Below are 15,527 nucleotides of genomic sequence, written 5' to 3' on the forward strand. Positions count from 1 at the left end.
ATAAACTTCTAATACAATTTTAAAAATTATTATTCTTCTACAGTGTTTTCCAGACCAAGCATACCACGCACTGCAGTAACAGCACCTGTCTCCTCCCACCCAGAATCTCCTGCTAGGACAAATATGTTGAACATAATCCCAAATGTCAACTTTCGCTCTCCACATAGCAGGAAATTTAGGTTAGTTGTTAGGAGGAAGTTTTTCATTATGAAGGTGGTGAGGCTCTGGCACAGGCTGCCCAGAGAAGCTGTGGATGCCCCATCCCTGGTGGTATTCCAGGCCAGGTTGGATGGGGCCTTGGGCAGCCTGGTCTGGTGGGTAGCAGCCCTGCCCACAGCAGGGGAGTTGGAACTAGATTATCTTTATGGTTCTTTCCAACCTAAGAAATTCTATGATTCTATGATTCTTGCTCATTTCAGCATGGCATGGTTTTACATACCTTTGTCCCCACCACGTGGCAAATGTATGAATTACTCTCTTAAAGAATAGTGACAAATAAATCATGTAGTTTTGGCAGATACTATCATCCAAGAAGCTGAAGAATGAAGGGCAGCTTTCTATAAATTTATGTTCTGCAGCACGGTCATAACTGCATTCCTCTTCACTCTTCATATGCTTCACTCATACCAGTCAGGTAGTTTGTTTCATGGTTCTAGCTGCAGTGCCACTAAAGCCATTGCTAGCCTAGTGCATGACATTGTCCACAAGGAAATGTATTTGTCACACGAAGTGAGGCATAGCAGGAACAGCCTCGCACTGTGGATGAACACTCTTTTTGCTGTAATAATCTTCCGTTTCATTGCACAAGTAAGCTGAAGCACTTCTAGAGCTTCCCAGTTCAGTATTCTATTCATTCTATTACCATTCAGTAATACAATGACAGATTTTTTTATTGATTCAAATGAATAACAGACACTGGTACAATGAAAGGAACATCAACTGGTCACTGGTAACATATTTGGTGAAGCTTTGTAGTGTCTCAAAGCTCAGCAAGCAGCAAACCACCTGAAATACCAGGTAGAGTGCTGCCAGGCAAATCAGTTGGCACCACAAAGGGGTGAAGGGTAACCTTGTTCCATGTGAATCATCCACCGGACAGGAAGACTGAAGGTGATTTTTGATAGGGAAAGAGGAATTTATATGCAGAATGATGGGCAAGGTGTTACTTTTGTCACAAACAGGTGCTGGCTGCCCACTGCACTCCTCAGCTTGCCTTCAGGGTGGCAAAGAGCACTGTGGAAGAGCCAAGGGACGGGGTACGTAGAAACATGATGACAAGCAGAATCTCAAACGCTTATTAAAGGAAACGCCTAATGGCGAAATTGGAAGCCAAAGGAATGTGATGAAACACTAGTGCTAAGTGTGACTTATTTCACCAGTGACATATCAAAATGCCCGCTGCTCCTTTTTGGGGCGAGGATTGTGGTTAGACTATTTTGGTCAGCACATCGCTACTGGTCCAGCAGCGCTTAAGGGTAACACGAATCAACCCCTCCCTTCTCCTGCCGCGGCTTCCCCCATGGCACAGACGAGCCACGCCCACCCGCCCCGCAGTCCGCCACGACACACGCAGGCCGCGGGTCGCTAGGCGCATACTTCCTTAGCAACCCGCGGAGCCCCGCCCTTTCCGGTGAACGCGTCGCTCCCATTGGCTGTCGGGGAGGCTATATATTGACGTCATACGGCCCACGGCTTCCTTTTCGTTCGGCGCCCGCCGAGGCCTCCACACGGCGTTGTCCGCGTGAGTCGTGGCTCCGGCGGGCGGTTTGGGGGCTGGTGGCGGTGCGCGCACCTTGAGGCGTTAATGGCTCTTAGCGGGTGTTCTATGCGTGCTCCCCTCAGCGGGCCGAGCTTCCTCGGGGAAGCAGAGGGGGATTGAAGGGTAGGCCGCCGGCGCGGGCAAGATGGCGGCCGGGGCGCCCGCCACGTGAGGGACTGAGCTGGGTGGTTGTGCCCGCAGGTTCCCTGTCGTTGCTTCTTAAGGGAAACTCCACGATGTCCGGAGGTCTCGATGTCCTGCAGATGAAGGAGGAGGATGTCCTCAAATTCCTCGCTGCCGGGACCCACCTGGGAGGCACCAATCTCGACTTCCAGATGGAGCAATATATCTACAAGAGGAAGAGCGATGGTAGATCGCTGGGGTGGGAGTCCGGGGTGCAACTGCTGGGCTAGCTGGGAGTTGATGGGCAAAACAGAAAAAGCTGAGTGCTACCGTTTCTGTTTCCCAGTAGTTCGTGACCCTGCAAAGTACAGAAATCCAAACAAATATCGTTCCTCAAAAAAATAAAACAAAGCACTTCTGATAGAACACAAAGGAATCATTTGGATTGAGGCGTCTCTACTAGTTCCTGACTGTAGCAATGTAGCAATAAGTGTAGTCTGAGTAGTAATTCGTGCTTCTTGTGCTGTTCTTAAATCTAAACTTCACCATGTGAAAAGGTTCCAGCTCGTAACAGACACAGGTCTGTACTTATGGGTTGGACCATAATGGCTACAGTTAAACTATCTTAAAATCATGTTGTTGGATTTTTCTTGGAACAGCTTTCTGCTAACTTGTGTTTTGTAGTAACTGCAGCTCTGTGACAAGTTTAATAGCAGGCGAGTGCTGTCTTGATTTAGAAATTTCTTTACTTGTTATCTAAATTGTTTTGTCACCTGTAGGTATTTACATCATCAATCTCAAGAGGACCTGGGAGAAGCTCCTCCTGGCAGCCCGTGCTATTGTGGCTATTGAGAATCCAGCTGATGTGAGCGTCATTTCTTCCAGGAATACTGGACAGGTATGGGAGTTCTTTACTTACCTGAGGCATTCAGTCTTGGGGGCAGGACTGTTGCCCTGTAGCAGTGCATGCCATTGGCAGCGTGATGATAAACAGTGACCCAACAGCTTCAGAGGTGTATTTCTTTTGCTGTGGTTGAAGTGTAGAGCAGCTCTATAGAGGGTTTGTGCACAGCCTCAGATCCTGTAGATTTCAGGGCAGATATGAGTAGTTGAACTGTATGTTTTTTTCCTTTTAGCCTTATTTGAATATATTCTGCTGGACCTCCTCCATTTTTGGGTTCATCAGCGTGGCTTTTGGGAACAAAAAGCACCTGATAGATCTAAGGTTTTTTTTCCAAAGAGGGAATAATGTTCTTTTACTAGAAGGGGAATTGTAACAAGGAAACAAACATTTCAGATTTTTCCTGTAGATTTTAAGCAGAGAAACTTTCATAGAAAGGGATGCACCATTCAAATTAAATCTAATTGTCACTGAGATTTACTGCTAAACTTAATTTCTTTGTCCTAATCTAGATAGTGCCACAAACATAGGAGAAAATGCAGAATGACGTTGAGTGGATTTACAAAAGAAAGATGGGAGCACCTACTTATCCAACTTGCACACTGTTAAAGCTTGATGCTGAGGTCAGTTCCTGACCGATGAGCTCTCAAGTGTCGGAGGTGTGCTACAACAAGGCAGTTGGCAGAGTGCTTGCTAATGCCAGGAGAGGAGCTGCCTCTATGATTGGTGTTTGATAGCAGCTCTGCCACATGCTCTGTGGCTTACTCTTGAGAAATTAGAAACTATTGCAAATGAGCAGGAGCTAGCAGTTGCAATCTTAGTGGACAGTGTTACAGTTTCCATATATGTACTACTAGTGAGCCTTCTTTGTAGTTAATGAATGTTATGCTACTGCGTAGTAAATGGATGCAGAAATAATGGAGGAGAATGGCTTTTTTTTTTTTTCTATAAGACTCGAAAACAGTCCAGGGAGAGCAGGAATGTGGTTTAGGAATTGAACTTTGTAGGTCACTTTGATGGTTGGACTTGGTGATCTTGAAGCATCGCTTTCCAACCTAGATGATTCTGTAATGCCATTTGTTTAATCTACCCTTTTCATGGTTTGATGGAGGTTCTTAACTTTGGAGTGGAGCATACAACACAGTTTAATGGGGGGAGAGAAACTCGTTCTTCACACTGACTGCACAGCCTTGCTGGTGGATGTGTTCTTATCACTCCTTTCTGTGGTGTAGTTATCTTTAAAAGCAGTATGATTTTCACTCATCCAGAGAAATGGTACGTTGAGCCCTGGTGCCATAGGAATGGAAACAAGTTTACGTGGTCACTGATAACATACTAGGGTGAGTTGGTTGAAACTGAATTTCCTAGTTCACTTCTTGATTTGTTTTGCAGCGTGCTGTTCTGAAGTTTGCTGCTGCCACCGGGGCTACTCCTATTGCTGGACGTTTCACTCCTGGTACTTTCACAAATCAGATCCAGGCGGCTTTCCGTGAGCCACGGCTCCTGGTTGTTACAGATCCCCGAGCTGATCATCAGCCACTGACTGAGGCTTCTTATGTCAACATCCCCACCATTGCACTGTGCAACACTGACTCCCCACTGCGCTATGTGGACATTGCTATCCCCTGCAACAACAAGGTTACTGCTTTGCAGAACGTAAAGCTGCTTTCTCTAGAGTGTGCTGTAGGTTGCAAAATAGATGGTTTTTGGTAGGGAAGGTTAGTGTGTTTATGGTGTGACTCCCTGGGTGGTTAGCTAATAAATTTCTGCCAAGCCAACAGGTAGGTGAGGAGGGTTTGGGCTTGCACACTGTTGGAGCTTGGAGCTGAGGCCAACTTCTGGCCAAGGAACTCTCAAGCGTAGGATGTGTGCTACAGTAACATGGCAGGACTTACTGACAGCCTGAAGGTCTTCGTGTCCCAGTGAAAGGAGTTTGGTAGTCAATCTTGCCACAGTTCATGAACATGAAAGAAAAGTAATGTGACTCTGTGAAGAAACTCTTATGAAATAGATTCTTACTAGCAGCTGGAAGGTAAAATCTAGGGAAGTGGTAAACTAGCTTTGATCTCTATCTAGACACTGCTACTAACAAAACAATGTAAGCCAAATCTGAGCTGGAATGAGTCTGTAAGATTAATTTCTTTGTATTAGCATGTGATATGGATGTGTAATCCTTGTGTTTTTGGATAAGATTTACATGGGACATTGAATAGGAGTACTGATTGAGGCAAATTCAAATGCAGGTGACTGCAGTGCTGCAGAGACCTGACAATGTTTCTGTGAATTTGAAGAGCTGCTGTGTCCTGAGTCCATGGACATCATAGGTCTGTCAGGGATTCTCTTGCCTGAAAAGAATTTTGTGTGCAAATAAGTTTCCCTTTAAAGGTGTGTAAGGGCAGGGGAGGGAAAAGGCATTTAAAGGTGTATATTTGAAGCAGATCTTAATGTAACTTCATTTTCCTGTTCCAGGGAGCCCATTCAGTGGGCCTGATGTGGTGGATGCTGGCTCGAGAGGTCCTGCGCATGCGTGGCACCATCTCCCGTGAACATCCATGGGAAGTCATGCCTGACTTGTACTTCTACAGGGATCCTGAGGAGGTAAAGACCTGTGGGAGGGAGTGTGAGTGAGATGTGCTGCTTGTGTACCTGCCCATGGTTCTCTGTGCTTGCCCCTGAGGGCAGATACTTGCCAGTCTCAAAGATTTGAGAGTTAGTGTCTAATTTAATTAGTTGTCTGTCAGCTGGTACATGTTGTCTGGTGTGTGGTGAGGAGTGTCTGTTCCTGTGCTATGTCGTCTGTGTTCTTCATTGCAGATTGAGAAGGAGGAGCAGGCTGCTGCTGAGAAAGCAGTGACAAAGGAGGAGTTCCAGACCGAATGGACAGCCCCAGCTCCTGAATTCACTGCTCCTCCTCAGCCTGAGGTTGCAGATTGGTCTGAGGGAGTGCAGGTCCCATCTGTGCCAATCCAGCAGTTCCCCACAGGTCAGTTGTGTGAAGGGGTGTCTAGAGGAATTGGGATCTAGAGAGCAGAAATAAATTGTCACTGTATGATTAGCTGCAGGGTTGTGCACAGTGCTGGTGTACTGATTCATCTGTCTTTAACAAGTCACAGATGCTGGTATTTTGTAGGGAAAATTGAGGAGTATACTTCACTTGCTTTATGCAAGTTTTTGCCAGCAATGTCTTTAAGCAGTAAAATGATGCATTTTTAAGGCAGAGTGGATGTGAGTGCGTACCTTAGTTACTGCACTTGGAAGTCCCAACTAAGTTGATTTGGAGTCATGAGAAGAATAGTTTGTGTACTTGCATATACCTGTACAAGAATGGCAGTGTGCACTGTGTTTTATGGATAAAAAGAGTAGGAATGCAATGAATTTTGTTGTTTGTAATTTCAGAGGACTGGAGTGCCCAGCCTGCCACTGAGGACTGGTCAGCAGCTCCCACTGCCCAAGCTACAGAGTGGGTTGGGACTACCACAGAGTGGTCTTAACTTCAGAGCCGCTGTACTGTCAAAAATAAAGATCAGTTTAATATCCATTCTGCTTGTACGAGTGCTGGTTGGTATGGGTTTTTTTGTTCAACATGCTGGAGGGTTGGGATGTCAGCCAAAGGCCTCACAGACTTGAGAAGTGGGCCTGTGTGAACAGTATGAAGTTCAGCAGTGTCAGGTGCAAGACCATCCACCTGGGTCATAGAAATTCTAGATGTATGCAGATAGGGAGAAAAAAATCAGTGAGAGCAGCCTTGCAGAGAGGGACTTGAGTGTTCTAGTGGACAAAAAAATGACATGAGCCAGCAGTGTGCTTTTGCAGCTTGGAAGGCCAACAGGATACTGAGCTGCAACAAAAGAGGGGTGGCCAGCAGGGTGCTGGGGCTGATTGTACCTCTCTGCTGTGCCCTTGTGAGGCCCCATGTGGAGTAGTGCATTCAGGCCTGGAGCTACAGCACAAGATGGGGGGATCTGTTGGAGTGGGTCTAGAGGAGAGTCACGAAGATCATCAGAGAAAGGAGCACCTCTTTATGGAGGAAAGGTTGAAGGAGCTGGGCTTCAGCCTGTAGAAAGCTCATCAGTAGTTGATGTGGGATTATGGTTTGGGTTTCAGGTAAAAAATGTTGATAATGTTAGAGTTTGCTCTACTCAAAAATGAAGGATTTTTCTGCTTTTTGTGTTGCCCTGCCATTGGAGAGGCTCAGTTGCACAAGGAGCTGGGAGGGCAAGATGTAAAAAACATACTCTGCACTGCAGCTGGGGAGAATGGCCTCACCTGGAGACTGTGGTAGAAAGCACCAGTGGAGACTCAAAGCCCACTGCACTCTAACTGAAAAGAGATACTGGCAGCATATGGAGGGGTTTGGGCTGCTTCAGAAGTGGTTGGTACTGAAGTACAACTCATTTGGCACCCTGACTACCTGGGCTGGGTGGGATGCAAAGTGAGAGTCCACTGTATGCATCATGCAACTGACACTACAAAGAAGGACAGTAGGGATTTATGAAGTTGACGGTTTTTTGGTGGTGTGAGCTCAATTCATGCCATTGTATTTGTACATGACTAATTAAGGGACATGGCTTCTTGCTCCTGGTTGTGCAGATCCCTCAAAGTGAGCTGCTTCCCCCTAGGCTGCTAGTAAAGCGGGTGAACCACAAGATGGCGGTGTCAGCAACTCAGCCTGGCTGGCTCAGAGATGAGTGCTGTGATTAACCCCAAGCAGGGGAAAATTGCATCCTTGAGTTTCCAGGGAGCATCTCACCACTTTTTTTGTTTGCTTTTAATCTTGTTCTATGCCTAGCACTCAGGGAATGGACAGCAGGATCCAGCAGCTTCTGCTCTGCCAGATCTTCAAGCTGTGGATGCTGGAGGTTGTGCCAATGACTCGGACAAGCTTTTACCATAACCATATGCCTAGGCACTGCTCATTTCCGTGCTGTGGCTGAAAACCCAGATGAGGCTGCACAGCCGAGAAATCTGACTGAGGATCACTGCCTCACTTGTGATGCTGAACTCGGTGGTGTTGCTCAAGTAGTTGGTTCTGCCAGAGTTTGTTTGCCCCTGGAGAGAGAGCCGAGGGGATGAAGGGTTGTTTGCCTTTTGGGTCGGAACTATGGGGTGTAGATCACATGATGACCACGCCAGCTTTTCAGACGTGCTAACAGAAGGGGCTTCTGGGGGCAGGCAAAACTACGTGCATCATTTCCACCTGGCAGGGGTGATCACGATGAGCTGCTCAGCTGCAAAGCCTGAGTCCTGAACATTTCCGATAGCCCGGTAGATGGGGCTGTTAGTCCTGGTTTGTCCGACTGCCAACTGCCCCCAGGTCGGGCAGGGCTTGTCCAGCCAGTACTCTCCTGCCTCCCCTGGCTTTTTCGTTCCCTGCAGCAGGATGGTGCACTTTCCCTCATACCACACTTTTCACAACTGTGTGTAACTACTGGTTTTGTATATAAACCGAGTGTTAAACTTGCTGCCTCCCTGCTCAGCTGCAAACTGTGATTGTACTTTATAATTCTCTCTGAGGGAGCAGCTGTGGGATGCTGTTGGCTTCCAGCAGAGGAATGCAGTGCTCCTAATTTAAGATGCTTCAGAAACTTTCTAGCTCATCCATCTTTCTTGGCACATCACCTCCAGCATTTCTGAAGGGACTTATCTCCTCCTCAAAGCAAAGTAGCAAAGTCAGGTTGTACAACTTTGTCCCTATTGGCTTTGCTTAAATGAGGAGAGATGAGCAGCACATGTGGAGAGGAAAGCAGAGTGAGTACCACTTCCTTTTACTTACAATTTATAGGAGGGAGATGAGGTTCTTTTAATATCTGTATACCCGGCGTGAGATTAAGAAACAATTTGTTGGTCTGACCAGTTTATTACAAAACCTAATCAGGGAGACGGGGAAGGGAAGGAGGGCGATAGAAAAGATGGGAAAGAAGCAAGAATTGCGTAAAGCGGGGATGGTCACCAGCACGATCCAGCAGCGGTCCGTCGCACGGCGTTTGAAGGTCCGAGGCAGCGGGGGGCGGGGAGCAGCAGCGTGGCGGCCTTGGGCAGCGAGCCGGCAGCGGAGGCGGTTGCAGAGGCAAGCCTTGAGGAAGCAGCAGCGCTCAGGCAGCAGGCCAGGAGAGTTCGACAGCATGCAGGTGTCACCTCACGAGGAATCTGATCGTCAGGAATCCTTGATCTTCTTCACGAGGAATCTGTTGCCAGAAATCTCTCCTCATGGTTTTCGGTTCCTCTTTTTATCCTCGTTCTCCTGCCTACGTGACAAGGAGGGGCCTCGAGCAACAGTCATTGAGTACCGCCGGAGATGGCCGTCATCCTCAGACAAGGCCACACAAAGGAGCACTTCACAGCCATTTAGCTGCAGCTCAGCTCTCTCCTTGCCCCGGCCTTGTCCATCTTGTCCCCCACACAAAGGATCTCACAACCTTTGCCCAGGACTTGTCCATCAAAGCTCTCCGGAGAAAGGATCTCACAACCTTTGCTCAGGACTTGCCTGGCCTTGTTCATCTGTGTCCTTCAGACAAAGCATTTCACAGTCCTTGCTCGGGATTTGTCTGCACTTGAACAAGTCCATCTGTGTCCCCAGCAAGCTTTGAGACACAGACGTTAACAGAACAATCTCTTACAACTTGTTATTTTGCTATTAGAGGCTCTAATAAACAAGATTACTGATAAACAAGACTAAAAACATACATATAACCCTAATGCTCCCCTCTCAGTGCATGTTTTCTGCAGGTGTTAAGCCTGGTTTCTTCACCCAGCTGGGTATGGCTCCATAAGCCCCAGGTGCTAGAGCACTTCCTCTCCTTTCCCACAAGGATTGCTGTGAGGGGAACAGGTGAGTGCTTCTGATTTCTCCTTTCTTTTGTACAAAGAACACGTTTTATTTGAGTGGTGCAAACAGCCAGTGCCCATCCATCACATAGCTGAGAAATGCAGTAACTGGTTTTGCTGACTTCAAGGGTTCAACCCTTTGAAAAGTTGTGAGCTTAGCTTTAAATGTGCTTTTGTTTGCCTGATCGTGGCTTGGATTTCTCCTGCTGGAGTTTGACTTCAAGGCTCTTCCTACACGTTGTTTTAAACTAAGAATTAAGATTTCTTGAACCACGCCTCAAATACGAAGCAAGGAACTCAATGAAAATGTCAAGTGTGAGACTTCTGATATAAAATGCTGCAAGTTTCCAGCACCGCCTGGTGCACAGGTGAGACCTGCTCTGGAGAACCATCCTCTTGTGGCTGCAAGTTGGTCTGCACTGGCTGAAAAGTAGAAATGCAGAAATCTCTGCTCCCTTGGGAACCAGGAGCTGGAGGTTTGGGTAAGTAACAAAGTCTTTATGTTTGTTTGATTTGATTTTAAATCCTGTCTGTCCTTCTAGAATTACACAAAGTGTGGATAGATTGCTCTTGCGTCTAATGTTTGCTTTGTAGGTACCTGTGTTAGAACTGAGTCTCCTGGCTGGATGCAGTGTGGGAAAGGCTTAGTGTGTGTGTGTACAACACAGCATCTGTTCTGGTATGAGAAGGCTGCTGTTGCACTCTGCTGTGCAACACTGTGAGACAGTGCTTTTGTGATTAGTGACTTCTGAGGCTCTTCTGCTAACAATAAATTGTAACACAAAATACAAAGCAGGGCAACAAACGTCTCCCATGGGGGTAATGCAAAGCGGAGGTGATGAGGATAGGGTTTTGGACCTTATTGGATTAGATGAGGTATGATGGAGGCCACCATGGATGAGTCTCATGACGTGGAGCCTCCTATGGTCATCTCTCATGGGTTAGGATCAGAATAAGTGGTTACTGCAGTATGTGAAGAGCTTGCTACAGAACTAGCGCTGATTCCTTGGAGTCACTTTGGAGACACTGTTTCTGGGAAGCCTCAGTCTTCTGCCTGGTGCCTTGATGGACCCCAAACCTCCTGGGGCTCCCTTCTCACGCACTGCCAGGTAGAACAATAGCAGGAAATGGAATGGGGAAAGGCAGCATTTCCCATTCCTGGCAGGACAAGGAGGATTAGAATATGGCTGTGAGGTCTTGCTGTACTTCTGGTTTGAGTTACAGTGAGGAGGTGTGAGCTTTGTCCCAGTCAAAAAGCTATCCTGGCTATGTGCACCTCCCTGTGTCTTTGGATGGATATTTGATTTTGTTCCTGAATTTCTTCCGTGTTACTGGCATTTATGAGGATGGAAGTGGCCTGAAAGAAACATCCCTGATATTTGGCTTTCCTATAGATGTTTTACATCACAATTCCACTGCCTTTGTACAAGGTAACCAGCTTTGTCAGTGGCTCAATGCTGAGGGCAGTGCAAAGGTTTCCCCACTGCCAGCTTTCTGCTGCTGTGGAACAGCCTTATCCCAATGTGGGGGTGATGCACTTCCAACATGGCTGGAGCAACCCTGTGCAGCAAATTATTTTGGGATGCCTTTACAGGGTTATCTCAGCAGATTAAGGGAACATCTGTTGGCAGCACTGTAGTGCATGACAGGGTTTTATTGATGAGGAAATGGATATCCAATACTAGTATTTTGCACCTCTGGGAATGACTGAAGTTCATGTCTTGTGGTGCTCACTTGGTGCCACATGTGCTGTTGTGATAGTGACCTGAAACATAGCGACATCTTTGCCAAGGGAGGGACAGTGGGGCAAGAGGTAGCATCTCTTGGGAATCTGATGCTGCTGGGTGTGATTCTGGTATCTGTCAAAGCGGTGTGTTAGTGACCATCCCAGATATGTGGTCCCCTCTTCCCCTTCCTACAGTGGTGGTTGTGCTGTAGCTGAGCGTGAATCACTCAGAGTAGGAGAAAAGTTGATGGCAATGGGCCAGGATAGGGTGAAAGGACAGTTTCTCACCCATACGCTTGCCGTCAGCATGAAATACTTGGTGTGTGTATGTTCCCAACTGTTTGTCTTATGTTCCCTGAATATTTATCATCTGTCCTTAAACTCTTCTATATTTGACATATTTGCTCAGATTCCTTCATTTCCTCTAAAATGAACCTGACTTTCGCTATCTTGCCTTTGCCTTTAGTGAATGGAACTGTTCATACTCTATTTATCCCGTGACCAAAGGAGGGGCTCGCGATGGCACCTGCATAGCCTCAGCCAAGCCCAGAAAGATAATTTATAAGCATGCACATACCCCCTCTGCATGGTTCCTCCTTGCCACCTCTTACTCTTTTTCAGAAGTCTGCTATCAGCAGAGGGCAATGGTGCCCTGCTGAGCTGCGGCTGCTTGTGGTCTCCATTAGTTATTTATTTATACATGTGCAGGGTGGAAATGCTTCTGCAGCTTTCCCCAGCAAAATGCTGGGCTTCCTAAAGTGTAGCTGCTCTCTTTGCTGGGGCACAAACTTGGTGCTGGGGTGCAAAGCAAGCCCCCCAAGCTGCCCACTTCAGCTGCTGCCCATGGAGCAGGGGGCAGCTGTGATGCACAAGCTGCTGTGCCAAAGTGCTCTATTTACTGAAGAAACAATGTGTTTTTGGGGTTTTTTTTCCCTCTCTACCTGATTTTCGATGGTCTTCCTGACACCTAGTTTTAATTAACCTGATAGTAAACTTCATATTTGGGAGATCCTTAACAATGTAGTGCTTAGACACTGGATTATTCACTGTGTCTGCTATCTAGAAAAATCTAAATGATAATAATAAAGTGTCCCATATGTGTAAAATGCTTCCCATTGAGAGCAAGGTTTGGTTCTGCAGCCTTTTTGCAGAAGCCGTGGTTCCCCTAAACAACTTTGCGCAGTTGGTTGGAATGGAAGGAGAGAGGCTGGGATGACTGCAGCTGCTGTTCCCCAGTGATATGCTATGGGTTACTCACTTGGCTTTATTACTATTTCATCTATTACTCACCTTATCCATGCACTCAATCACTGTGATGGTTTGCCCAAATCCAGACTGTCCAGGTAATGGTTCTGTGTCACTATGGTGGATTTATTTTAGATGAAAGTTGCTACAGGAAAACAGGAGTGGAACCGGGAGTGGGGGAATCACTCAGATGGACTTTTCTGTGGAAGAAATGTTATGTGGATCTGTGTTTTCCCTTTTTCTTTACTACAAATATGGTTTCCAAATTCTAGTGATTGTTGCTGATTTCTTAGGGAAGTCATAGGTTCCTTCTGGAAGTGTGGTCATCCATGGAAGGACCCAGTTATGAAGATAATTGCAATTGTGCCAAAGGCTCTGGGGGACAAAGCTGATTTTCAGATCCCACGGTGAAGACCTTGGTCTACATCTGAGCACACGGAGGAGATGAGTGTCCTTAAGTAATGCCATGTGATACGTAGAAGATTTAGAGACAATATTCGCCATCTTGTCAGCATGACTATAGATGGTTGAATTGAAGGGGAGCAGGGGAATTGGATTCTGTGATTGGAAATGAGTAATTGCAGCAAAGCCAGAGCTTCCAGCATTAGCTTGCTGCAGCATCACATTGATGTGGTTCATTTCAACACACTGCTGAATTCAGATTCAGCAATTATGACTTTATTGTGCGAGGCATGGGCTGGGACCTAGAAATCCTCAGTTTGTGGAGCTGTCTTTTCCCTAGGAAAAAATAATGTTTGAGCATTTGTGAGTGATAAAGTCTTGGCCAAGGATGAAACCAGGCTGCCACCTGCACAGGCTGCTGCCTTGGGGCTTAGACAAATGGTAAGGAAAGTGCAGTGGAGAGGAAAAAAGTCCCTGCAGCTGTCAGGCTGGAGAGCTGATAACGATGCATGCAGCATGACTCAAAGCTGAATAATTGCTCTCTAAAGCCTGGCATCAGCCTTTTGGTGAGCTTCCTTCCCTTTCTTTCCCTGTGTGGGACACAGCCAATCTGAAGAGATGTGGTTTGGAGATTTGGCGAGGCCAGACTTCACAAGTCCCTGTCTGCCCTGCCTTGGAGGCAGCGGAAGTGCTTGATTTATGGTTGCTTCTGTGGCAGAAACTGCGTCAGCATCACTAGCATCTTGTCTGTGGAGGTGTAAGCTCTTGTCCTTCTCTGTCAGGCATATTTATTTACTTATTCCACATCTCTCAATGATCCCTTTAGTAGTGTTTACTTTTTTTGGTTCAGTGTAAATATAAGAACCATTTTGTCTTGCATCACTGTTGAGCACTGTATGACAAACAGCTTAACAACATTTTTGACCCTAAGTATAAATGCTGATGTCCCTTCCAAGGTTCAAGCTTAGCCACGTGTTTTGCAAAACTGCTATTTAAAAAAATAATTTATTTCAATTCTTTTTATTTTTTTAAATTATTTTTTAATGGATTCCAATTCCTCGTTGATATCAAACAGATGATCGATCTTTACCTGCTCTGTCTGCTCATACAAACTAAGTGCTGATATCCCTGGGAGATGCCCGATTGAAAATAAGGCTTCATCAAGAAGAATAAGAAAATAATTAAGTTTAGGTATCTCCTTATTTTCTACCGAAACCTTTTGGATACAGTATTAGAGCTAGCAGTAGCAAGACATATGTAAAATTTGCAATGCAGGGCACAGTTCTAGCAGCATATGAAAGCAAGCTCTGTACTGTGCAAGATGTAGTGGGAACTTTCTAGTAACACACCACTGAGTTGTTTTTCTTCATTTTCCCTTGAAGTGAGCCTGGAACACATGGGAATTTTGGGATGAATGCCAGGGGAGGAGGTGAGAAAAATCAATGCTGAATTCTCAGAAAAATGCTTGTTGCTGTTCCTTCCTACCAGTAGAAAAATAGGGATGAAACCAAATGCTACTGAGTGCTCCAATGAGTTTGTGAAGACTAACCTTATGATATGTGAGTAATTAGTAAACAGGCTCAAAACTTGGAGTCAAATAGTCGTGTCAGTCAATGGGATGTCCAAAGGGTGGCATTTTCACACCCTTTGGAACTGCTGTAATTTAAAAGAGGTCCCTATTTTGTACTGGAGCCAAGGAGAAAGTTGTCACCAGCCTGCAGATATTGTTGTCTATCTGTTATTATTGCACTTGTCTCCTGAGGACGCTGAGCTTACACACAACATTGATCAATGGGTGAACCTAATGTATCATAATTAGAGACAAACTTTTAGCTAATGAGCATGCATGATCCAGAGACAATGAAGTGCTTTGTAATGCTCAGTGTTATTGCAAGACTCGGCGGCCTGATTTGGAGAGCATCCAGATCCTAGAATAGTTACTCAATCTTGATCTAAGTCTACCTCAGTTTTCCAGGTTTTCAAAACCTGTCTGTAGTTCTCTTCTGCTCTGGCTTCTTCATAAATCTTCAGCACGGCTGAGCAAGGGCCTCCCGGTCAGACTGAGGGGAGGGGAGAGTGGTAAAGCAGTGGAAGCAGGGATGAATGACCTGGGAAGAATATAGGGATGCTATTCAGATGTGCAGGAATGGCATCAGGAAAGCCAAAGCGTAGATGGAATTGAACTTGGTGAGGGATGTGAAAAACACCAGTAAGAGATTCTTTAAATATATTGAGATGGAAGACAGGCAAAAGAGCACGTATCCCTCTAAAAATGAAAAAGATGGGCTGGTAATAATTTCTCCATGTAATAATTTCTTTGCCTTGGTCTTTATTGCCAATCAGGCTTCACATGTCTCTTGTGTCCCTGGACTCCTGAGGGGTGTTGGGGGAGCAAAACTCTCCCAGCATAAGAGCAGAGCAAGTTCTGACACAACCTCATGAGGGTGAATGCATGCATGTGTAAGGAGCGGGATGGTGTGTATCCCAGGATTCTGAAAGAGCTGGCTGAGGCGGTCACCAAATCTCTCTTCATCGTATTTGAAAAA

General features: G+C 46.1%; 1 protein-coding gene and 2 non-coding genes across 3 annotated transcripts; all 3 read left to right on the forward strand.

The window, feature by feature from the left end:
• The first annotated feature begins 1,688 nt into the window (after positions 1 to 1,688).
• Positions 1,689 to 6,321, forward strand: RPSA (ribosomal protein SA). Its single transcript, XM_042816925.1, has 7 exons — positions 1,689 to 1,741; positions 1,961 to 2,128; positions 2,662 to 2,780; positions 4,176 to 4,421; positions 5,253 to 5,381; positions 5,598 to 5,766; positions 6,180 to 6,321. The coding sequence occupies exons 2-7, from the start codon at positions 1,996 to 1,998 to the stop codon at positions 6,272 to 6,274; spliced, it is 891 nt and encodes a 296-aa protein (XP_042672859.1). The 5' UTR covers positions 1,689 to 1,741; positions 1,961 to 1,995; the 3' UTR covers positions 6,275 to 6,321.
• Positions 3,378 to 3,536, forward strand: LOC122159790. The gene has a single exon (XR_006168630.1). It is a non-coding gene; the product is annotated as a small nucleolar RNA SNORA62/SNORA6 family (small nucleolar RNA).
• Positions 4,585 to 4,740, forward strand: LOC122159791. The gene has a single exon (XR_006168631.1). It is a non-coding gene; the product is annotated as a small nucleolar RNA SNORA62/SNORA6 family (small nucleolar RNA).
• Positions 6,322 to 15,527: the final 9,206 nt, after the last annotated feature.

The sequence above is a fragment of the Centrocercus urophasianus genome, unplaced genomic scaffold (assembly GCF_019232065.1).
Source record: "Centrocercus urophasianus isolate 14NV4802_14NV808 unplaced genomic scaffold, USGS_Curo_1.0 seq_16, whole genome shotgun sequence".
In the NCBI taxonomy this organism is placed as follows: Eukaryota; Metazoa; Chordata; class Aves; order Galliformes; family Phasianidae; genus Centrocercus; species Centrocercus urophasianus.